The sequence below is a fragment of the Tiliqua scincoides genome, chromosome 13 (genome assembly GCF_035046505.1).
Source record: "Tiliqua scincoides isolate rTilSci1 chromosome 13, rTilSci1.hap2, whole genome shotgun sequence".
NCBI lineage: Eukaryota > Metazoa > Chordata > Lepidosauria > Squamata > Scincidae > Tiliqua > Tiliqua scincoides.
Genome location: NC_089833.1, coordinates 1920680 through 1944859, shown reverse-complemented (window position 1 = coordinate 1944859; position 24180 = coordinate 1920680). Strand labels below are relative to the sequence as shown.

The window sequence follows — 24180 nt, the reverse complement described above, 5'->3', positions numbered from 1 at the left end:
AGGAAGCCCCACGCACTGCAAGGGGGCGCACAGGCTTGGGCTACGAGGAAGCCCCCCAGAGGCTTGGAGACGGACAGCTCAGCAGCAAGTCCCCCGGCAGCGAGGGGGCAGGTGTGGCTGGCGGAGTCGGGGTTCCTGGGCTGGGCTGCGCTGCGCTGGTCCTGCCCGCCCGGGGGGGGGCGGAGGCGGAGGCGGAGCCGCGCGCCGTCGGCGGGGATGGAGCGGGGCCGGCGGAGGAGCGGCTGCCCGTGAGCGATGGCGCGGGAGCAGGCGGCGGAGGAGGGCGCGGGGCCCGGGGCCGGGGCCGGGGCCCCCCCGCAGCCGCCCCCCTCGCCGCGCCGCCGGCCGCGGCTGTGCGCGATGGCGCGGGGCGCGCAGGGCTACGGCTTCCACCTGCACGGCGAGAAGGGCAAGAGCGGCCAGTTCATCCGCAAGGTCGAGCCCGCCTCGCCCGCAGAGGCCGCGGGGCTGCGCGCGGGCGACCGCCTCGTCGAGGTCAACGGCGTCAACGTCGAGCGGGACACCCACCACCAGGCGAGCGGAGCGGAGCGCGGCCGGACCTGCCCCGGGACGGGCGCTGCTGGGTGGCCGCCAGGGGGCGCCCCGGCTGCAGAGACCAGCCGCCCCGGTCCGGGGGGGGGGAGGCAGCGGAGTCCCCGTGAGCCAAGGCAGGCTACCCCTGAGAACCAGATCCGGCCGGGGGGCACTCTGCACATGGACGGCGAGGTGCCGCCTCCGTCTGCAGGGACAAGCCACCCCGAGTCCCGCCTCCAGGGGAGGATGGGCGGCAGAGCCTCCATGTGCCAAGGCAGGCTACCCCTGAGAAGCAGGCCTGGTTTGGGGACCTCTGGGAGGTGTCTGGGCCTGGGGGGGTAGCAGGGCTCCCTTAGCAGAGGGGTCTCTCGGAGACTGGATGCCAGCGACAGGCAGGAGGAGAGGGCTCCTGCCTTCATCCTCCCTCTTGTCGAGCATTGGGCTGTCAGCTGACAAGCAGAATGCTGGGCCTCTCTGTGGGCCCCTCCAGCAGGACTCATGTTCGGTGATGAAGCCGCCCCTGCTAGCTGTTGGGCCAGGCAATTGGATGGAGCCTCCATGCCTAGTGATAGTCTGAATCTATCACTAGGGGGGATCAGAGGGGAAAGCCATCACCTTTTTGTCTTGCTTGTAAGAAGCAAGACCCCAAGGCATCTGTGTGGCTGGGCTTGTGGGGACGTTCATTGGCTGGATGCAGCTGTTGTGGTTTTTCATGCCAGCTTCCTGGCCCTTCTGGCGGAAAAAGGGTTGGAAGGCTTGGCTGCCAAATTGCTGGACAAGGTGGTAGAGCCTCGTGAGGAGAAGCTGGGCCCAAAAGGGAAGGTGTTGCCTTTTCCACCTGCCTGCCCCCTTCCTACTCTGTGGCTGCCAGTTAAGGGTTCTACCAGCATGCTTGTAGGTCCCAGAGAAGAAGGAAGTCCCTTCTGTTGCTCTGGGTTTTGCATAAACAGGGTTGCATGTGCTTTGAAGTAGTGGGCAAAGCAATCGCCTAAGGATCTCTTGAAGTTCTGGCTATTGAAGCCAAGAGGCTGGCAAAGCTAGTGTGTGAGAACAGACAAAAGAAAATATTTCTTTACCCAGCATGTAATTAGTCTGTAGAACTCCTTGCCACAGGATGTGGTGATGGTGCCTGGCCTACAGACCTTTTAAAGGGGATTGGACAGATTGATGAAGGAAAAACCCATCACAGGTTTCAAGCCATGAAGGGTATTTGCAACTTCTTGGTTTTAGAAATGGGCAACCTCCGAATGCCAGGTTGGCACCAGGATGAGGGTCTTTTCTTATTTTGTGTGCTTCCTGAGGCATATGGTTAGCCACTGTAGGATACAGGATGTTGGACTAGATGGGCCACTGACCAGATCCAGCAGGGCTCTTCTTATGTTCTTATGAGGTGTCCTTTGCTGACATCAGGAGAGCCAGAAGGTACCCTCTGCTGACATTGGGAGAGCCACATCTTGTACCCGTTGGGAGCTGGGCAGGTGGCCCCCAAATTCTCCCAGAAGAAATGTTTCACATGCAGGGCAAACCTGGGTTCATTCCTGAGGGGCATTCTCAGCAGGGTGCTGCAGCCAACACAGAATCCCTGGTGAGTCCCTTGTTTGTGTATGAATGTGGGAAGCATTTGGATTCGGAGTCTGGCTGTTGGTTCATCTAGGTCAGAATACTGGACACTGACCGGCAGCATTAGCTGCTCTGAGAGTTTTAGGCGGAGGCCTCTTACACCCTCCCTGGAGACACTGCCAAAGACTGGAGGTGCCACCTCCTGCATGCAAAGCTGGTGTGAGGGCCCCTCCCTTGAAACATGTTTACGTTTAATATCTTGGGTATGCACATGAACATGTACTGAGTGACAGGGCTAACTTTAAGCCAATTGAACTATTTGCTCTTAATTGGGCCCCCTGCACTAATGCAAAACTGAAAAATAAAATCAATATTTTTACTAAACCACCTCCCAGTCACTAAGACAAGTGGTTTTGGAAGTATTTACTTTTCAAAGGTAATATTTGCCTTTTGTTTGTTTTCTTGTAGGCTTACATGCCTGCAATTTTATATGAAAATGTGCATAGGTGTATTTGGTCCATTAACTTTTGGAAGCATCTTTTGGTTGCTTTCCATTCTACTATTTGTATTGGCAACCTTCAGTCTCGAAAGACTATGGTATCACGCTCTGAAAGGTGGTTCTGGCACAGCGTCTAGTGTGGCTGAAAAGGCCAATCCGGGAGTGACAATCCCTTCCACACCGGGAGCAAGTGCAGTCTGTCCCTGGTCTGTCTCCCTGGCTATGGGCCTTCCTTCTTTGCCTCTTAGCCTCAGACTGTTGGCAAAGTGTCTCTTCAAACTGGGAAAGGCCATGCTGCACAGACTGCCTCCAAGCAGGCCGCTCAGAGGCCAGGGTTTCCCACTTGTTGAGGTCCATCCCTAAGGCCTTCAGATCCCTCTTGCAGATGTCCTTGTATCGCAGCTGTGGTCTACCTGTAGGGCGCTTTCCTTGCACGAGTTCTCCATAGAGGAGATCCTTTGGGATCCGGCCATCATCTATTCTCACGACATGACCAAGCCAACGCAGGCGTCTCTGTTTCAGCAGTGAATACATGCTAGGGATTCCAGCACGTTCCAGGACTGTGTTGTTTGGAACTTTGTCCTGCCAGGTGATGCCGAGGATGCGTCGGAGGCAGCGCATGTGGAAAGCGCTCAGTTTCCTCTCCTGTTGTGAGCGAAGAGTCCATGACTCGCTGCAGTACAGAAGTGTACTCAGGACGCAAGCTCTGTAGACCTGGATCTTGGTATGTTCCGTCAGCTTCTTGTTGGACCAGACTCTCTTTGTGAGTCTGGAAAACGTGGTAGCTGCTTTACCGATGCGCTTGTTTAGCTCGGTATCGAGAGAATGAGTGTCGGAGATCGTTGAGCCAAGGTACACAAAGTCATGGACAACCTCCAGTTCATGCTCAGAGATTGTAATGCAGGGAGGTGAGTCCACATCCTGAACCATGACCTGTGTTTTCTTCAGGCTGATTGTCAGTCCAAAATCTTGGCAGGCCTTGCTAAAACGATCCATGAGCTGCTGGAGATCTTTGGCAGAGTGGGTAGTGACAGCTGCATCGTCGGCAAAGACTTTTAGGACTTCAGCAGGGATGCTGTCTTTTCCAGGTGCCTTGCCAAAGGCAAGGGAGTCCAGGGCCACGTGAAGTTCTTCTAGGGTTGGTTCACTGTCCATTCTACTACAGAGATAGAAAGTCTATAATAAATTTTATTGATATCTCTGAGATTCTATAGACCTTGGCTGTGAACCTGGGGCTCTGCAAAAAATGTTTCCAATGGGGCCCCACGTCTCCTAAGGCAGACCCTGCTGAGTGATGAAGAGGCCTTGGCACTTGGGTGCCTGCCGCGCCTCCCCCCTCCTCCTGTGCCTCTTCCCAGGCCTGTGTCGCCAACTTGCCTTCTCTCTCCCTTACCCTGTCACCAAGGAATGAAACAGTTTCAGCAGCTGGGCCAGATGTCTCCTCTGGGTGACGGATGGGCAGGCTCTGCCAAGATGGGTGCCGTGGTGTCTGTGGCTTGGGGGACGGAGAAGGCTCCCTTTAGATTTCATGTAGTGTCAGTGTGGTGCCTTCCTGTGTGAACTGAGGCTGGTGAGCTTCCAGGGTTCCCATAACTTTAGAACAAGAGAGTCGGAAGGTGTGGCTGTGATCTTGCACTTCTCACAAAAGTGCAACTCTAGCGCAGTTGCATCTCTTTCCTCTTGTGTGCCTCTTTGAAGCCCCATGGGTCAAATAACAAGTGACTTCTTAAAATAATTGTCACAAATGAAAGCTATAGGTTGGCTTACTCAGAAGTAAGTTCCATGGAACTCTTTTGGGTGTGTGTCTTCATAAGCATGCTCAGGGTGGCACCTCTGCAGGCCTGTCCTAGGCATGTTTACTTAGAAGTAAGACTGGCACTATGTACAGCATGTGTGTACAATAGTGGTCTTGGCTGCTTTGAGGCTGAAAAAAGGCTAGGAAGGAACAAAAATGAGCTTTGCACAAGTGTGAATGGTGTAGGGAGAGTGAACATAAGAACAGCCCCACTGAATCAGGCCATAGGCCCATCTAGTCCAGCTTCCTGTATCTCACAGCAGCCCACCAAATGCCCCAGGGAGCACACCAAATAACAAGAGACCTCATCCTGGTGCTCTCCCTTGCATCTGGCATTCTGACATAACCCATTTCTAAAATCAGGAGGTTGCGCATACACATCATGGCTTGTACCCCATAATGGATTTTTCCTCCAGAAACTTGTCCAATCCCCTTTTAAAGGCGTCTAGGCTAGACGCCAGCACCACATCCTGTGGCAAGGAGTTCCACAGACCGACCACACGCTGAGTCCTAACCCGCCCAACACTCAATTTTAGTGGATGTCCTTTGGTTCTGGTATTATGTGAGAGTGTAAAGAGCATCTCCCTATCCACTCTGTCCATCCCCTGCATAGAGTGAACAGAGAGCCTCTCCTAATGTTCATATAGGAGTTAGCAGCTGGCACAATGTCCCTTCATTTTGGTGCCATCCTCTGTTTGCTAATTCCAGGGGCACAAGAGGGGCTGAAGAATGGGGTTTGGCAGGTAGGGAGGGGATCTTGGGGTCTTGGCCCACCGTTCCCAACCAACTCCCTTACCAGAGTGGTTCTCCAGCAAAACTAGTTGCTGAAACCGATTTGCAATTACAGTAGTAATGCAAAAGTATTTTATATACTGGCTAGAATTAACTTGCACACAGTGCAAAATCCAGGGGGGAAAAGACTGAGTTTGGTATTGGACACAGAACCCAAAAGCGCAATTTTCTTTTGTTTTTTAATCAAGTTTCCAGCCACTGTAATAATAGTCTTTACGTGATGTGTGGAGTGTCTGGTGGGATCTCAGAGCCCAGGCTGGTGGTTAAGCTCTGTAAGATTTCAGGGTGTGTGTGGGTCAAAGGGTCCTTGCCCCCTCTTCAGGATGAATGCAAACAGATTAAATTATGCAATGCAATTTGGACGAATTAGTTACAGGTTGCAGAATTGCCAGCTCTTGGGGGCTTCAGGCAGAGAGGGGTCTTTCCTGGCCTGACCTGGAGATCTACCTGGCTAGCAACAGTATCATAAAGCAATCAGCTCCATGCCTGCCACATAGTCCTTGATTCATTGCCTCTAACTCTAAGTTGTGTGTGTGCCCCCTCCCCTGCTGTGATTTATATAAGAACATAAGAAAAGCCTGGCTGGATCAGGCCAAAGGCCCATCTACTTCAGCTTCCTGTATCTCACAGTGGCCCACCAGATGCCTCAGGTAGCACACAAGACAAGAGACCTGCACCCTGTGGCCACTTATTTGCATCTGGCATTTTGAGTAGCCTACTTCTAAAACCAGGAAGTTGCACATATCCATCATGGCTTGTAACCTGTGGGACTTTTCCTCCCTTGATCTGTCCAATCCCCTTTTCAAGGCATCCAGACCAGGTGCCATCACTACATGCTGTGGCAAGGAGTTCCACAGTTTAGTTGCATGCTGGGTTAAAAAATATTTTCTTTTGTCTGTTCTAACTCTCCTGATTCTCAGTTTTAGTGGTTGTCCCCTGGTTCTGGTGTGTGAGAGGGAAAAGAACATCCCCCTATCCACTCTCTCCACCCCCTGAATCATTTTGTACATTTCAATCATGTCCCCCCCTTAGGTGCCTTCTTTCTAGACTGCAGAGCCCCACCCACTGTGGCCTTTCCTCATAAGGGAGATGCTCCAGCCCAGTAATCATTTTGGTCATTCTTTTCTACCCCTTTGTAGTTACAGAGGGCAAGACCCACAGGGCTCAATCTGCTGGGATCTCTTGTTCATGACCCACACTGCATGAATAAAATAGCCAAGCACCTTGTAATTAAAAGTGGTGTCTGATGATCATGATAAATTACTCCTAAATGGTGGGGAGGCCAAGTCAGAAGCTTTCCCAGTAATGCAGAAGCTAACTAACTGTGTGTGCTTCACCATGTATGGGGGGGGGGGTTTTCTGGGATGTGAGGCTCTTCCTGCTTTGGTTCCTTTATGAGACAAGGGGGTGTCTTAGAGCCAGCTTGCCGGTAGACTCAGTATGCCTGGCATGCATCCTTAGGATCAGTTTTTGCAGGGAAAAGCAAATGGACAGGTTCTCCAGTGAGGGTTTAATTGCCCATCTGCTGCTCTGTGGCTAACCCCAATCCAGATCCCCCCCCCCCGCACTTAGGACTCCAAAGCCCTGCAGTAGTTGGCTGGCTTGCATCCTCGCCCTTGCCTCTGCCACTGACTTTCTTTGTGACCCTGGGCATGACCCTTTCTCTCTGCTTTGGCAAAGCCTCTCCAATCGCTTCATGCTTCCAGCGAGGCTCCCTAGCAGTGGGCATAATTGAAACATGCTTGTATTGTGGTTGGGCTGGAAGGCAGCCTAGCGGGAAGGAATGAGCTGTTAGGAAAATCCGAGTTTGGGGTTGTTTGGGTTTTCCCCCCAAATAGAGAGGGGGGGCTATGCAAGTAAAAGTCAGGCTTGATTGCCCAAGTCCCTCTTTGTTTTTTCCTGCTCTGCTGCAAGTATAAAAGCAGGTGCCCATTGGCATTCCAGCAGGTTAGCATGAGTTGCCGCTTTCTAACAGCCACTTTAACAAACAGCCCCCCCCCCGGGTGAAAAGAAGTCATTTCTTGGCAACCAGGCAGGGAAGCTTTTGTCACTGGAAAAGGGGGCTGGGGGGGGGCTCTTCCCTTCTTTCTTTCTAGCTTTTATTATTATTATTATTATTATTATTATTATTAACAGTATTTATATACCGCTTTTCAACTAAAAGTTCACAAAGCGGTTTATAGAGAAAAATCAAATAACTAAATGGCTCCCTGTCCCAAAAGGGCTCACAATCTAAAAAGATGCAAAACAACACCAGCAGGCAGCCACTAGAACAGACAGTGCTGGGGTGAGGTGGGCCAGTTACTCTCCCCCTGCTAAAAAAAGGAGCACCCACTTGAAAAAGTGCCTCTTACCCAATTAGCAGGGGTTAATTTTAACCCCTTTTAACATACCTAAATGGTGTGTATGGACAAACAAGGCAAGACTTTCTTTATCAGATAGAGGAGGAATATTCTTTTCTCTCTTGTACATTACCGGAACCAGGGGACATCTACTAAAATTGAATGGTGGCACAGTTGGAACAGACAAAGAAAATATTTATTTACCCAGTGTGTAATTAGTCTGTGGAACTCCTTGTCATAGAATGTGGTGATGGCATCTGGCCTGGATACCCTGAAAAGCGCCCTACAGGTAGACCACAGCTTCGATACAAGGACATCTGCAAGAGGGATCTGAAGGCTTTAGGAGTGGACCTCAACAGGTGGGAAACCCTGGCCTCTGAGCGGCCCGCTTGGAGGCAGGCTGTGCAGCATGGCCTTTCCCAGTTTGAAGAGACACTTGGCCAACAGTCTGAGGCAAAGAGGCAAAGAAGGAAGGCCCATAGCCAGAGAGACAGACCAGGGACAGACTGCACTTGCTCCCAGTGTGGAAGGGATTGTCACTCCCGAATCCGCCTTTTCAGTCACACTAGACGCTGTTCCAGAACCACCATTCAGAGCGCGATACCAGAGTCTCTTGAGACTGAAGGTTGCCAACACAAGATTGAACAGATTGATGGAGAAAAAGTCCATTACAGGTTACAAACTGTGATGGGTATGTGCAACCTCCTGTTTTAGAAGTAGGCTATCTCTGAATGCCAGGTGCATGGGGGTGGCAACAGGATGCAGGACTAGATGTGCCTTTGGCCTGATCCAGTTTTTATGAGCCATCTTCAGCTTTGCAAGGCTGGAAAAATAATTCTACTGCTTGCTGGTATAGTGAGACGTGGTGTAGCATCATGGTGAAGAGGGCAAGATCAAGTCTTGCCCAGCTCAAATCCCACCTCTGCCTTGAATTTTCTCACTAAGTGGCCATAGACAAGCCAATCCCTCTCGACCTCAACTTTCCCATCTGCAATATGGGAATAATAATATTAGCTTGCCTTGCAAAATGTGGGATGATTACTGTTGTCCCTCCCACCCTCTCACTCTGTGCAACTGCGACAGTGTTCCTTGTGCTTGCCCCTTAGGTTGCATGGTGCAGCTGTTGCAGGGAGTGAGATGAGATGTCTTGGACCGGCTCCATGTGTGGTGAAGCAGCAAAGCACATCTAAATGGGAGCAGAAGGCCTTGCTGGTGCGCAGGTTATAATGTTTGCAGTGGCGGCACCCGGCCAAGGGGAGAGGGAGGTGTTTGCAGCACCCTGACTGATGCCGTTATGGGCTGCGGTCCACAGATTTCTCACACTGGTGCGGTCTCCTGCTGGCAGAGGCCGGCTCCCTGACCTTGCCTTTGGGAGATGAATGAAAAGGCAGTTAGGAGTTCAGGACCATTTGTTCTTTGCCGCATTGGTGATTAGACTGTGTTGCCTCTCTGGCTTGAACATGTGGCAGCATGGAGCATTCCTTGGCTCAGAATGCCACCTCCGTTCTGACAGGCCAGCCCTGTGATGGGCACATACTCTTTCTGTGTCTAGTGATGGTGGTATATCCTGTTTTTTTAATTTTAAAAAAGTCACAAAGTGGTGTTACACAGAGCAAGAAGTGAAATGATCTAAAAAAAGACACCAGTTTAGGCTTAGGAAGAATATCTCACTCCCTGCCAAATATCGGAGAGCCCCCCCCCCAAGGTACCACTATGCCCACTTGACAAGGGTAGATAGAGGGATGTTATTTTCCCTCTTGTACGCACCAGAACCAAGGGACAGCCATTAAAATTGAGAGAGTCAGAACAGACAAAAGGAAATTACCCAGCGTGTCATTAGTCTGTGGAACTCCTTGCCACAGGATGTGGTGATGGTGTCTGGCCTAGGTGCCTTTTAAAGGGGATTGGAAAGATTAATGGAGGAAAAGTTCAATCACAGGTTACAAGCCATGATGGGTCAATGTAACTTCCTGGTAGGCTGTCTCCAAATATTAAGTGCAAGGACGTGGCAACAGAAGAGGATGTGGGCTAGTCTACCCTGAGCCTCAAAGAAGGAATAAACCTGCATAGGACTTACTAGCCCCGCCGGTTAATCAGTGAAAAATTATTAGCAGATTAATCCTTGAAATAAAGTGCCTCTTGTTTTGCTGTGCTTTCTGTTGGCATCAGATAGCCCCATTTTTGACAGTCTGTTTGCAAGCCCCAACCTTGTCCACCCGTCCAGTTTTTGTACCCTTGCAGCTCAGAAAACCATCAAGTCAGTTCTGCTCTCTGTACAGCCAAGCAAAAGAATAACTGATGCTGTCTTTTCCACCCAAAAACATTATACCCAAAGCTGTTTCAGCAAGTGAAAATTCCAGCATTTGTATCTGCATGGCACATTCTTGGTACTTCAGGGGTAGGGTTAGTTCAAGACCTCCTTGGCAGCTCTGGCCTGCTAAATACTATCCCCTTCACCTGATGAGATGCAAGTTGCACTCCTCTTGTCCACCCTTCTGCTCCATCCTGTTCTTCCTTTTCTGATCCATGGAGTGGACGAAGGAGGAGGAGCAGTGTAGGTGGGTGAGCAAGTGAGTATGTGACCGGAGGCAAGGGCCTCAGTAGGCCTCAAGAATGGACCAGACCTGTACCAAGGTGTTTTTTGGCAGCACCTCATGCTTAGAATCCTAGAATGTAAGAGTTGAAAGAAATGTTGGGGGTCTTCTAGTCCAGCCCCCACTTAGTGCAGGCAATCACAGACGCTTCGTTTCAGAACACTGCTTTCACACTCCCCCTTCTTCTTGCCCAGGTGGTGCAGCGCATCAAAGCCGTGGAAGCCGAGACCCGCTTGCTAGTGGTGGACAAAGAGACCGACGAGTTTCTCTGTAGCCTCCGCCTGACCTGCACCGAGGAGATGGTGCACACGGGCATTGTGGCAAAGGCCGATGCATTGCCGGTCAAACCACCCAGCAGTGACAATGGGGAGGTCTGGAAACCCCAGATGGAGATGGGCAGCCGGAGCAAGAAGAGGCACAAGCACAGCACGAGTTCGGAGAGCGGAAAGAAGGTAAGTCAATGGTACGGAGGCCGCAGAGGCACAGGGAGTGCTGAGCAGCCAGAGACTTCTGGGACTTCCTGGGACTCTGGAAAGAAAATAAGAAAATATTTATTTACCCCAGAGTGTCATTCGCCTGAGGAACACTTTGCCACCAAATGTGGTGGTGGTGTCTGGCCTAGTTACCTTGAAAAGGGGATTGGTCAGACCGATGGAGAAAATGTCTTATCGCCTGTGGGTATGTGCCATGATGGGCTTGTGCAACCTCCTGGTTTTGGAGGCATATCTCTGAATGCCAGATGCAAGGGAGTGGCCACATGATGCAGGTTTCTGGTGTGCTAGCTGGGGCACCTGGTGGGCCACTCTGTGGTACAGGAAGCCGGGCTGGATGGATAGATCTGGCCTGATCTAGCAGGGCTCTTCTTATGTTCATGCAGGTGTGCTTGAACATGGCCATTTCAAGGCATTCTGGACTTTCTCAGTCTGTTACAGGACTGGTGCATCACAGCTCCTATTAAGTATCACTTGTGTTCCGATTGGGCTTTGTCTCTGTGGCAGGGTAGCTTGGGGCCTGCTGGCTCCAGAGGCAGTGTGCCTCTTGTCAGTTGGTAGCTTGTGAGCTGGTGGAGCACTTGCCTAGACCTCTGTTTCTCCTGCTCGCTGAATTTGGAAGAACAGGACGTGTAAAGAGGGGAGAGGTGGGCCGTAGCTTTGGAGAGGCTTTCTTGTCCTTGTGTTGAGGGACTTGGCCACTGCACCGGATGCCTCTTGACTGCAGTGTGGCCAGTCCTACCAGCTGCCCCCTCCCTGAGGGAAAACTGCACTTTTGAAGGCTGAGCTTGAACTGAAAACAGGCCTTTTTGAATTTGCTTTTATCTAACATATGGAACTCCTTGCCACAGGATGTGGCAAAACCATTCTGATTTTGTGCATTACTTTAATCATTTGGTGTGTTGCGACTGTGACTGCAGTTCAGTTGTAAAAGCTGATTTTCATGGGAAGGTCTGAGAGTTAAAGGCATTGGCTGGTTCGTTTTGTGGGTCTGTTTTTGGTCCTGTTTCGGACAGTGAGAAAAATAATAATAATAATACAGGTATTTCTATACCGCCTTTCTTGGTCCTCAGATTTCTCCTTAGACTTTATTCAAGGTGGTTTACATAGGCAGGCAATTTTTAAATCTCCGTAGGGATTTTTACAATTGTGGTTGTGGTTTCTATCTTTCAAGAAACCACAACATTCAGGTGTTTCTTTCTTGATCTGGCTGCACATTCTGGCCTCCATCCTCCCACGCTCAGAGCAGATGGAATAGCTTGGCTCAGCTTGTCAGCTGCTTCAAGGTCGCACGGTGCCGGTGGCCTCGAACTGGCGACCTTCGGATGTTATCTTCAGGCAAATGGAGGCTCAACCCTCTAGACCAGACCTCCTGCCCTTCTGGTCGCCAGACCTCCAGACCTGTGCCCTCCAAAATCTTCTGGTCTAATAATGAACAGACTCCTTCAGCTGTAACATGTTTGAGGTTTCGATTATCTGCCCTCAGCCTGTTGCTTTTGGCCTGAAACTATAATCTCCAGGTGACTAGGCAGGAAAGTGTACAAAGGGCTTTTCTCTCCCCTTTTTTCCCCTTTCAGGTAGCTTATTGCTGACATTGATATGTGTGAGCAGCCAGGCTAGTAAAAGGAACACACCAACATTGTGTACTAGTGACTTGTTTGGTCTTCTCTTACAAAGCTGGTATAAATTTAGCCGATTAGTGGGTTAAAAGGGCTGATGATTATGTGACAATAGCCCTGCAGTTGGTTGATAGCTCTAATTATTTCATAGGCACCTTTCTACTGTAACTTGTTCCAAGCCAGAAATCCTGATGAAACTGTAGAGCTTGGCCAGGGACGGCCCAGCTATGAAGCAGTTGCCTCAGGCAGCAGATTAGCAAGGGGTGCCCATTTATGTCCCTCCTCACTTGCCTCCAGTGGGAGAAGCAGAGACTGGTACATTCCTGGGTAAGGGTGGGGGGCAGCATTTGGGAAACTGCCTTGGGAGGCAGGAGGGCTTGGGTCAGCCCTGAGTTCAGGACAGCGGTGTAGCTAATGATTATGTAACCTGGTGCCAAGCTCAAAACAATGCCCCGGAAGTGATGTCACAACTGAAAGTGACATCATGCCTGGGCTTTTTAAATAGTGAAAATTGGGGGGAAACCTGCTTCATCCCCCCAGCAGCTCGCCACCCACTTGGTCTGCCGCCTCCCCCCAGCCAGTGGCATAACTAAGGCATCTGTCTGCTACCTGGGATCAAAGAAGATCTGCAACCCCTCTTCCAAGATAAAATCAAATTTTATTAAGTAAATAAATAAAAAGTGTGCCCTCGATTGGTTTGAGACACTGTGCTAGGGTGAGGGACGGTTATTCTTCTCCTGCTAAACGTAAGAAGAGCACCACTTGAAAAAGTGCCTCTTTACCCCGTTAGCAGGGATAACTGCATTATGATGCATGGAAATGAGAACTGATTCATATTATCGCTTTATTGGTTCCATGCTGTATCATAATAGCATTTCATTGCAACATGTCAATAACATAATAACATCTCATTGGCTCTCAGAACAATCAGTCTCATAGGTCAGTTTTAAGAAAATTCACTTTTTGTTTCATAAGGCAGTTTTCATTTTATGATTAATTGGCCATAACTTTTGATAGAAAACAGATACTCCAATGCAGTTTGTTTCATTGCATTCTGCATTAAATTACCTTTCCAATGAAATACAACATGATGGTATTATTCATGCATACCATGTTTTTCACCATTTTGGTCACTAGTGTCAAGCTCACCCTAAAGCTTAGTGCCCAGTGCAACTGCTACACCCTGTACCCCCTTAGCTATGCCACTGGTTCAGGACACCATGTTCTGTCACCGTCTTTGTTAATTTCTTTCTGCTCTTTCCTGGCCTGCTGCTGCTGTATGCTGGATTCAGAAAAGAAAGGAAAAATCCAGAAAGATTTAGCCGCAGGTCAGGTTTAGGAAGCTTAAATTACAGCTGCTTAAAAATACCTTATGAGAGAGAGAGAGAAGGATTTTCAGTTCCCAGCACTAATTAGCCCTGTTGTAATCTCTTGGGGGGGGGGGAAGATTGTTGACCTCTTGTGCATCACAAACCGATCGGAGAGAGGAGTTTTTGTGCATCTGCAGTCGGGAGGGGTGATGGGGTGGGACGTGTGCTTAGCAGCGAGCCAACAGTTGGCTGTGGTGGGAGGCTGCCCGAAGAGTTCTCGTTCTGCACGTGTGCATGTTAATGTTCTGTTCTGTGTGCATGTTAATGTGAAATTCTGAGCCAAGGCGACCCGAAGACATTATGGACTCTCCCCCTTATTTTGCTTTCTCCTAGATATGCTTGAACCACAAGTCCAAAGCAACTCACAATGCAGGTTAAAACCAGGTTAAAACCCTTTGCAAGGTTGATGTAGATGCTGTACTTAGATTGCAGATTTAAAGGCCTTCCAAAACTGTAACGTTTTCTGACAGTCAGTGAGTCCAACAGATGCTTATCTGAAAGTGAGGCCCACCATGTTCCATGGGGCTCACTCCCAGAAATGTGTGTAAGGTTGCAGCCAAGCACTGTTTCAGAATGGCCAGGGAGGAAACCAACCTGATCTCCCTCAGGAAGGACGTTCACAGTTGTGGTGCCATTATCAAGGAGGTTCTGTGCTTAGCACCTATCAAACAAACCTCCCTAAAGGTTACCTTGAGAACAGGTGCTGATGGTTCTGTTTAGGGTACTAGAGCTCATTGCCGTCCATGATCAATGCCTATCACTCGCTGCTGCAACTTTTGAGATTTCACTGCCCATGCAGGCCATTTGAACTAGAAACTTGTTTTTTTTTTAAACACGAAAGTTGTCAAGAGGACCAGTTTTGCTCCCAATACTGTATTCTGCAGGAATGATGTGCTGCTGTGGAATAGAGGCCTGGACACAGCCCAGGTTGTAATACTTCTGGTGATTTTTATGGAAGTGTTGAAGATTGAACCTGGAACTTGGTGCAGGGAACGCACCAATTACTCTAGCCTGAATTATAGCCCCTCTCCAGAGGGTATTCTAGTTCAATGCAGGGTTGGCTTTTAAGGATTCAGAATCTTTCCTAGCCCCAAAGTAGTTTAGTCTGTACCTTTTCTCAGATTAACTCTTGAAGTTAGATTGCAGGGTAGCAAGCTTCCAGATTGTACGGAACTCCTAGTCAAGGCAGAAAATTGGAGATCTCAGATGTAACTTGGAGGGCTGACTATGCAGTCAGTTTTCAGCTTACACTGGAAACATTTATATAATTGGGGTCCAGTTTTGTTTTGCCTTTTCATTGTTTGTGACTTCCTAGAAAATTTTTTTTAGAGGATGATATGCTTACTCTCTTTACTTTACTAACTGAATATGTGGACCTTTTACCATCTCACATTTCCAAAGTGGTGGGAATTTATAGGGGAATTTTGTTTCTATGTAAAAGACTTTCTACACTGCCTTTCTGGGCCTCTAACCACACCATGATATAGCTCACAATGTAGACTAGACATTCAGTCTTTAAAAAGACATTTCTTATAAGCAGGAAGACTGGCAGGTAAAAAGTCAACAGGGCACCAGTTGAGGCAGGTGGGTAAGAGGAAGTCAAATCAAAGCAACAAATGGTCCCAGGCCAAATGCCTGTTGGGATTCTCCAGGTGACAGAAAAATCTCTGAAGTGGGGACTTACCAAATCTCTTGTGGCAAAGTATCCAGAGGCTCAATGCCACAACCAAGAAGGCCCTGTCTTGCTTTCCAAGACAGACAAAAGAACTTCTTTGGGGTTGCTCAGGTCCTGAGCAAAGTGGGACCCAGACTAGGGCCCTGGGCTTTTTTTTTTTTTTTTTTTTTAGATATGGGACACCACCAGCAATGGACAAGATTCCCCTGTTTATTCTGGCTTCTTGTAGAAGATGCAGGATGTGTTTGTGGTGGTGGTGGACAATGCACATGAGATCAATGGTGTGTGTGTCAAAGGTCCTGCATGTGATCTCTGAAGATCCCTCTCTTGTCCTCGTCCTCGTCCTCCCCCCCCCACATGGTTTTCTGCATTGAAGTCTTGCTCGGGAACTTTAGTTGACTGGTTGTTTTTGAATCAGGGTGTTGGCAGGAAACCCCTCCTGAGAAGGAAGGTCTCCGCCCCATCGCAGAAATATCCTCTGCAGCAGTATTTTTAGTGAAACACAAAGCAAGTGGAAAGGAACAGGAGGTAGGAGCAAGATTAGCATCAGGATGGGCTGGGCTGGGCCTGCTTTTGTTCCCGGGGAGACAAGCATCTTGGGTTGCTGGACTATGGAATGCCGGACTCTCACCAGAAAGGCTGGGCACAGAGGCATTCGCTGATAACGTTTCAGTTCGAAATGTGGAAGTTGTATGACCGTTCCCTTGGGTGGGGATCGGGCCTTTCAGAGCAGAGGACTCTCGTTTTAAAATCATGGTCCTAGACCTCATGTTTTCCTTGAACCACAAGGGATGGTGCCAAGGAATATTAACTATCTGCTTTTCCTATTAACTCAGAAAGGTGCAGAGTAACCCACAGTGAGGTAAAAACCGGGTGGACAAGTATGAGAAAGGGAATAGGGTTTGGGGGGAAGTCCAGAAATAACTGTGTGTTCCTTCAGCACAACCCTCCTTGGCTGGAGGCAGAGAACAGGGTTTTGAGAGTCTACAGTCAGGGCTGGCTGGTCGGTGAGGCCAACGGGTGCCTCAGGCGGCAGATTGGTGGGAAGTGCCCAGCTCCCTCGGTCCACCCACTTACCTCCACTGCTCCTCCTGTTCCTCTCACTACCTAGATGAGAAAAGGAAGAGGCTGTGAAGAGGAAGTGTGGGGGAAAGGAGAGTGGTGGGCACATATGTCTATAAAATCATAGAGTTGGAAGGGTAGCCCATAAGGTCATCTAGTCCAACCCCATGCCTGCAGCAGGTAATCCTCTAGAGCATCTCTAGCAGGTGCCAATCAAGCCTCTGCTTGAAGATCTCCAGTGAGGGAGAATCCATCATCTCCCTTTGCAATCAGTTTCACTGCCAAACTGCTTTGACTGTTAGGAATTCTTCCTGATGTCCAACAGGAATCTCTTGCAGTGTGTACCCATTGCAAACCGTGGCTGGCGAGGACCCCCTTGGAACACTTTAGCTTGCTTTAAAAAGTCAAAACTATTGTCTGTCTCCAGGAGTGGAAGGAGAAGCGTATGGCAGTATATTTTGCGGACGCAAGTGTATACACTCTTGTGTGCTTTGCTAATCAATCTGCAATAATCAGACTGTACTACAAAGATATGGAAAGGGCTTTACAATGAACCAAATTCTGGTGAATTATTTTTTCTCCCCCATCCCAGTCTTTTTTGTCTGACAAATTGGCCTGTAAAGGACTGCTCATTCTGACATCTCCCCTTACCGCATAATTCCGGTATTGTTTTTCAAATGGAGTTTCCTTTATTCAGGGAATTAATTGATAAGCCAGGGACTTTTTGGAGTTGGAAGAATATGAAATAGCTATAAGCCAATTAGGAATATGCTGGCAAGAATTGGGGCTTAGTGTGGGCTCTTATTAGAAGAAAAGGTCTTCTGAGTGGCTTGATCCCTATATAGCCCCTTCTTAATCTTGTACATCTGACTGTGTTAAGAGTCTGCCGGACAAACAGAACCGGCATTGAGGCCACTGAGAGCTTTTAACTCTCAGTGGGCATTTTAACTCTGTTAATGGGACTGGCAAATGTGGGGGATTAATGGGTCATTTGAGACTCTGAGCTTCTCTCAGAGGGATTTCCGGCCACGGAACTCTTAGTAGCTGTGAAGCCCCGAATTGACCAGGCTGGTTTTATGTGTGGCTGATGGAGCTGGCAGTTTTTTCTGGCTCCCGGGGAGCTCTAAGGTCAAGGAGGGACCCAGTGGCAAGTTGATGAGAACTTGTACAGGACAAAATTTTTTTGGAAATGTTTTTTATTCATTTGGAGCTGAATAGCGTGACTTGACACAGTGTCTGCAATCAGGGTTCCAGTGTGCAAACTAGTCAGGAAGGAGATGTGAATGGCTCTGAGCATGCCAAGAGTGTCTTTTTCTCTTGCTGCTAAGAAGCTAGCAGGCGCCCTCACTCTGAGATAATGTGGGAAAAGAGCTGACTTTAAGCCAGTTGGACCCCGTGCCTAAGGGTCCCCCCCAGCTAGGGTAATCTAGTCTTGTCCAGTACATACAACCACATACTGCAATGGACACCTAACACCACATTGTGGGTTTTATAGAGAACACGAATGATTTTAATTTTCTTCTGAATTCTTAAAAAGTCAGTAGTGTGGTGTTGATTATATTTTGAAATTTTTAAGTGTACATGTTGATGGCTTTCCTCTCTACCACAGAGAATTTTACCATAAATTCATAAAAATAAAGTTTTACCATAAATTGTATTTCCATCTCTAAGATTCTACAGACCCAGGATGTGAACCTGGGGCTCCACAAAAGATGTTTCCAGTTGGACCCCGCAGCTCCTAAGGTGTACGAACCTGCCTATGGAGTCAGCTGCCTCTTGGGCCATCTAGCTCAGGGTTGTCAAGCTGGGCCAGCAGCAGTGCTTCAGGCAGGGAAGGGGCTTGAAACCCTTGACTTCTGACGGGCGGACTTCCCTCAAATGAGGAGGCTGGTTAGAAGGAGGTTGAAAGGGAAGGTAAAAAGACTCCAATTCCAGAGTGCATGGAGGCTGCTTAAAACAACAGTAATAGAGGCCCAGCAGAGGTGTATTCCACAAAGAAAGAAGGGTTCCACTAAGTCCAGGAGGGTGCTCACATGGCTAATGAGCCAAGTTAGAGAGGCTGAAAAGGGCAAGGAAGCTTCCTTCTGTAAATGGAAGTCTTGCCCTAATGAGGAGAATAAAAAGGAACATAAACTGTGGCAAAAGAAATGTAAGACGGTGATATGGGAGCCCAAGCGAGACTATGAGGAACGCATGGCCAGCAGCATTAAGGGGAATAATAAAAGCTTCTTCAGATATGTTAGAAGCAGGAAACCTTCCAGAGAAGCAGTTGGCCCTCTGGATGGTGAGAGAGGGAAAGTGGAAATAAAAGGAGACTTAGAGATGGCAGAGAAATTAAATGAGTTCTTTGCATCTGTCTTCACGGCAGAAGACCTTGGGCAGATACTGCTGCCCGAACGGCCCCTCCTGACTGAGGAATTAAGTCAGATAGAGGTTAAAAGAGAAGATGTTTCAGACCTCATTGATAAATTAAAGATCAATAAGTCACCGGGCCCTGATGGCATCCACCCTAGAGTTATTAAGGAATTGAAGAATGAAGTTGTAGATCTCTTGACTAAGATATGCAACTTGTCCCTCAAAACGGCCACGGTGCCAGAAGATTGGAGGATAGCAAATGTCACGCCGATCTTTAAAAAGGGAAGGAGGGGGGACCCAGGAAACTATAGGCCAGTCAGCCTAACATCTATACCGGGTAAGATGGTGGAATGCTTCATCAAAGATAGGATCTCAAAACACATAGGCCTTGCTGAGGGAGAATCAGCATGGCTTCTGTAAGGGTAAGTCTTGCCTCACGAACCTTATAGAATTCTTTGAAAAGGTCAATAGGCATGTGGATGCGGGAGAACTTGTAGACATTATATATCTGGACTTTCAGAAGGCGTTCGACACGGTCCCTCACCAAAGGCTACTGAAAAAACTTCACAGACAGGGAATTAGAGGACAGGTCCTCTCATGGATTGAGAACTGGTTGAAGACCAGGAAACAGAGAGTGGGTGTCTATGGGCAATTTTCACAATGGAGAGAGGTGAAAAGCAGTGTGCCCCAAGGATCTGTCCTGGGACCGATGCTTTTCAACCTCTTCATAAATGACCTGGAGACAGGGTTGAGCAGTGAGGTTGCAAAGTTTGCAGACAACACCAAACTTTTCTGAGTGGTGAAGACCAGAAGTGATTGTGAGGAGCTCCAGAAGGATCTCTCCAGACTGGCAGAATGGGCAGCAAAATGGCAGATGTGCTTCAATGTCAGTAAGTGTAAAGTCATGCACATTGGGGCAAAAAATCAAAACTTCACATATAGGCTGATGGGTCTGAGCTGTCTGTGACAGATCAGGAGAGAGATCTTGGGGTGGTGGTGGACAGGTTGATGAAAATGTCGACCCAATGTGCAGCGGCAGTGAAGAAGGCCAATTCTATGCTTGGGATCATTAGGAAGGGTATTGAGAACAAAACGGTTAGTATTATAATGCCGTTGTACAAATCTATGGTAAGGCCACACCTGGAGTATTGTGTCCAGTTCTGGTCGCCACATCTCAAAAAAGACATAGTGGAAATGGAAAAGGTGCAAAAGAGAGCGACTAAGATGATTACGGGGCTGGGGCACTTTCCTTATGAGGAAAGGCTACAGCGTTTGGGCCTCTTCAGCCTAGAAAATAGACGTCTGAGGGGGGACATGATTGAGACATACAAAATTATGCAGGGGATGGACAGAGTGGATAGGGAGATGCTCTTTACACTCTCACATAATACCAGAACCAGGGGGCATCCACTAAAATTGAGCGTTGGGAGAGTTAGGACAGAGAAAAGGAAATATTCCTTTACTCAGCGTGTGGTTGGTCTGTGGAACTCTTTGCCACAGGATATGGTGATGGCGTCTGGCTTGGATGCCTTTAAAAGGGGATTGGACAAGTTTTTGGAGGAAAAATCTATTACGGGTTGCAAGCCATGATGTGCATGTGCAACCTCCTGATTTTAGAAATGGGCTATGTCAGATGCAAGGGAGGGCACCAGGATGAGGTCTCTTGTTATCTGGTGTGCTCCTTGGGGCATTTGGTGGGCCGCTGTGAGATACAGGAAGCTGGACTAGATGGGCCTGTGGCCTGATCCAGTGGGGCTGTTCTTATGTTCTTATGGTTTCCTTGTGCTGCCAGGAATTGAGCCAGGGGTCTTCTGCATGCAAAGTGTGTGTGTGTGTGTGGGGGGGGGGGGTGCTTCACCACTGAGCTGTGATCCTCCCCCTCCTCTGATGCCAGGGGGCAGGGTTTTCAGCTCGGGGGGGGGGGCATGGCATCAAGCTTTAGCCCTGAGCCTCTGATTTTAGAGATTGGCTTTGTACCTCTTTAAGGGTTGGTTTGGCCTTGACGATTACAGGCGGACCTTTTTATCCACAAGGAGATCTGTTCCAGGACCCCCATAAATACAGGAAACCTAGCCACTTTCAGTGTGCTGTGGCCTCAGAAAGCCAGTTTGTCGAGCAAAGTGGCTTTCCCCCACTACCCATGGCATCCATGATGAATCAAATCCATGAATTCCAGATCCACAGATGTAGTGATCACACTGTATAAGAATTGAGAAGAGAAAGGAGTGCAGACTTTGTTTGAGCAAAGAGCTGCAGAAAGAGTAGAGTGGACGACAGGATCTCTTTTTCCAAAACCTGCTTGCAAACGTCTTTTCTCTCAGACTTCCACTTCTGATTTCTGAAGAACCTCAGCGGGTCACGGCCCTGCTCACTTTCTGGGAAAGGCTTGCTGCTGATTTTTCCCTTGTGTAAGCAGCTGTATTTTCATGGATGGTCCCAGTGACGGAAGCTGGGAGGCCGAATGTGTTTAACCAGTACTCCTACGGGACAGTAGTTGGCCAGAGGAGGGAAGGAGCAGTTCTTGGGGCTGTTCATGTGTTATGCTGCAACCAAGTACAGAATATGATGCACTGAGGCCAGGTCAATATGCCTGTGTGAATGACTGTCCCTGCGTTTCTTTTGATAGATCAGTAACCACTACTGGTGGTTCCCAAATGTTTTAGAGGTCCTAGAGGCTGCTGCCTGATTTATAAATGCCAAGGGATATGACTGTAATAGTGATAGGGCAGCAGTGCTCCCCTCTCAAGTAGCAGCGTATTTAACCTATGATATGCATAGATGAATTCGCCCTGTCAGCTTTACGACCCACCAAAAATTGGGTCACGATCCACTGGTGGCTCCTGGACCCACAGTTTGAGAACTGCTAACCTTTACAATGCCAGAACCAGGGGACCCTGCTAAAACTGAGTGGTGGGAGAGCTAGAACAGGCAAAAAAATATCTTTCTTTTCCCAGTGTGTCATTAGTCTGTGCCACAGGATGTGATGGTGGCATCTGGCACATATGCCTTGAAAAGGGGGATAGATCAGGGGTGTCAAACATAAGGCCTGCGAAAGCTTTTTGGGGCTCTTGGCTGAGGTGTTACTCTAGAGTAGGTGTTACTCTGAGTAGGTTAATCAAATGGGTTAATCAAATTTATTTTTAAAATGTTGCTTTGCTCAGGTTCTTAGAAGTGTTTGCAAGTAACCTCAAAACTCACATTTCAGAGCGGGTGTGCATAGGACTGGGCTGTACAAGAGGCTGTAAGCAGGTGCTTGGTGATAGTGAATGTCATTCCATAATGAGCGAGAGTAGATATTTTCTAGGGCAGACATGCCTATTTAGGTCTGTCTTGAGTGTTCAGTCATGCTTGCAACAAAGCCTTTGTTGAGACTACTGGGATATGCATTTAACTGTCTTAATTTAAGCCTCAAAAGGATGGAACTTCCTGATTCTGTTTTGAATGTATTTTTCTTCTCTGGTCTTACAGTAGCTCTAGGAGGCTGTGACAGAAAGTGAAAGTGGCTTACAACAGCCTTGCAGTGTAGCCTTTCTCATGACTTAAGGGTTAAATCTACTAGTGAAGCATAGTAGCACCCTAGAGACATGCCCATATATTCCCGTATAACCTTTCTGCATCATCTTTCATGGCCTGCAGTTTGCTTCATCAGATGTACAATTGTGTAGGGGCCACAAAAACTTCTGAGGAAATAAATGGGTGAGTCTAGAATAATGCAGCAGCCCCTCTGAGAGATGCTGGACTTTGGTCTTTATTTAACTTTTGAGATTCAGTTGTGCATTTTTACTGTTGGTTGCCTTGAGACCATTCAACGGCATAAAGAGAGGGAGAAATGTTGTGATACATACCTACATACAGTACCTGTTGTGTGCAACCATGTGGAAAAAGTCCACTGGGGCCTATTCCCTTCCACGAAATTGCGTTGGGAGGGTGTAATCAGGGTGGAAAAACAACATCAGTGGTGCTTAATGCTCTCCAGTTCAATGCTCAAATTGCACAAATAGCCAATGATTTGCAGAACTAGCCAACGAGAAGGTCCAGGTTTGACAATCTGGAATGTGGCAGCCTAGCATCAGAGGTGTGCTCGCAACCCACGTGCTGCAAAGACCGCCTGCATGATCCAACTTGTGGCCCAGTTGTATCTTGGTGGAAAGACATGTGTTTGCACACATGTGATGACTTCCTCTTCCTGTGTTAAACAGGCCTCTGGTTATTTCAGCAGGAAACACCCCTCTCTCAGAGACTGAGACCTCTATGGAGTAGCAGCAGATGCTCTTCCCCTGGATGGATTAGCCCAGTGCTTCTCAACCTTTTTAGCACCAGGTCCGATTTTTAAAAATGACAATCTATCAGGACCACTTAGCTTTAAAGAAAGTAATCTAGAAAGAAATAATATTTTTATTTATTAATAATAAAAGTATTAAAAATAATTGGGATCCTGTACTCTCGAGGCTTTTAGAAACCTTACATATAGTATGTGTGTAGACATTTGCTAGACTCTCCCTAGAAATGGTGTTCAGGACTGTTCCTCCAAACCTTTACAGTCATTCCCGAGTACCCAGAAGTCTGAACTGGAGAGCAGTTGGGGACTTCCAGGCCAGACAAAAGGCTGAAACAGGGTTCACACATGATCTAAGGCACACCAATTACTAGAGAAAATTGGAAAATGTGACATTTTAATTTGAGGGAATGAAAATGACCTCATACCACAGGTTAGCATTCCAGCCATGAGAGTGATCTCTCCATCCACTTCTTATTCTGCAAACTGGGAAAGGGTATCTGCAAAGTTTTTTTTAAAAAGTGTTTTTGCAACCCACCAAAAATTGGCTTGTGGCCCCCTGGTGGGTTTTGACCCACAGTTTGGGAAACACTGGATTATCCATTTAGTTGCTGCTTATGGTTCTGGGGGAAAAGAAAAGAAAAAAAAATGTGTTTAATTACAAGGTCACTCCTTGTGGAGCATGGATCTTGCATGTTTGTTGTCACTGCAAAATGAGAAAGAGGAAAGAAGTGAAGGGTGGATGTCGTACCCATTACTCAGGTGGCAAAGAGTAATATTAAAGTGGATCTTAAACTTTAGGTATAACAGGTTCCCCCCCCCCCCGAAGTTTCATTAGTATCTAAGCAGAGTCACGATAACCATTTTTTCAACCTTGACCAACACATGTTGCAAAATGTAGTCTACATAAAAGCAAACACAATGGCAATAAGAATCTATCATGCCCTGTAGTTGCTCCAGTATCTTTTCCAGCAACAGAAATCCAGTGGATAGTTTCCCCCGTCAGAACTTTTCCAGGCCAAGAAAAGTATAACCTGCTAAATTGCTGCCCACTGTGCAGCTGTTAAAAGCACAGCAGCCCCGTTGGGGAGGAAGAGTTGGCAACCCCAGGCTGGCTGCAGGACAAGAGCAACAATAACCCTCCCTGCCACGTGGTGGAAAGCCAAGCATGCCTTCGCAGCTGGAGCCAAGGTGCCGTGAGAGATCATCTCAAACT

General features: G+C 48.2%; 1 protein-coding gene across 2 annotated transcripts in view; it reads left to right on the top strand.

Moving 5' to 3' along the window:
* Positions 1-238: 238 nt before the first annotated feature.
* The window catches only part of NHERF2 (NHERF family PDZ scaffold protein 2), a 79283-nt gene continuing 55341 nt past the window's right edge, over positions 239-24180 (top strand). For both annotated transcript variants that reach the window (XM_066640397.1, XM_066640396.1), the window contains exons 1-2: positions 239-534; positions 10311-10568. In XM_066640397.1, coding sequence (XP_066496494.1) covers positions 256-534; positions 10311-10568 — 537 coding nt within the window. In that variant the 5' untranslated portion in view covers positions 239-255. The remainder of the gene's footprint in view (positions 535-10310; positions 10569-24180) is intronic.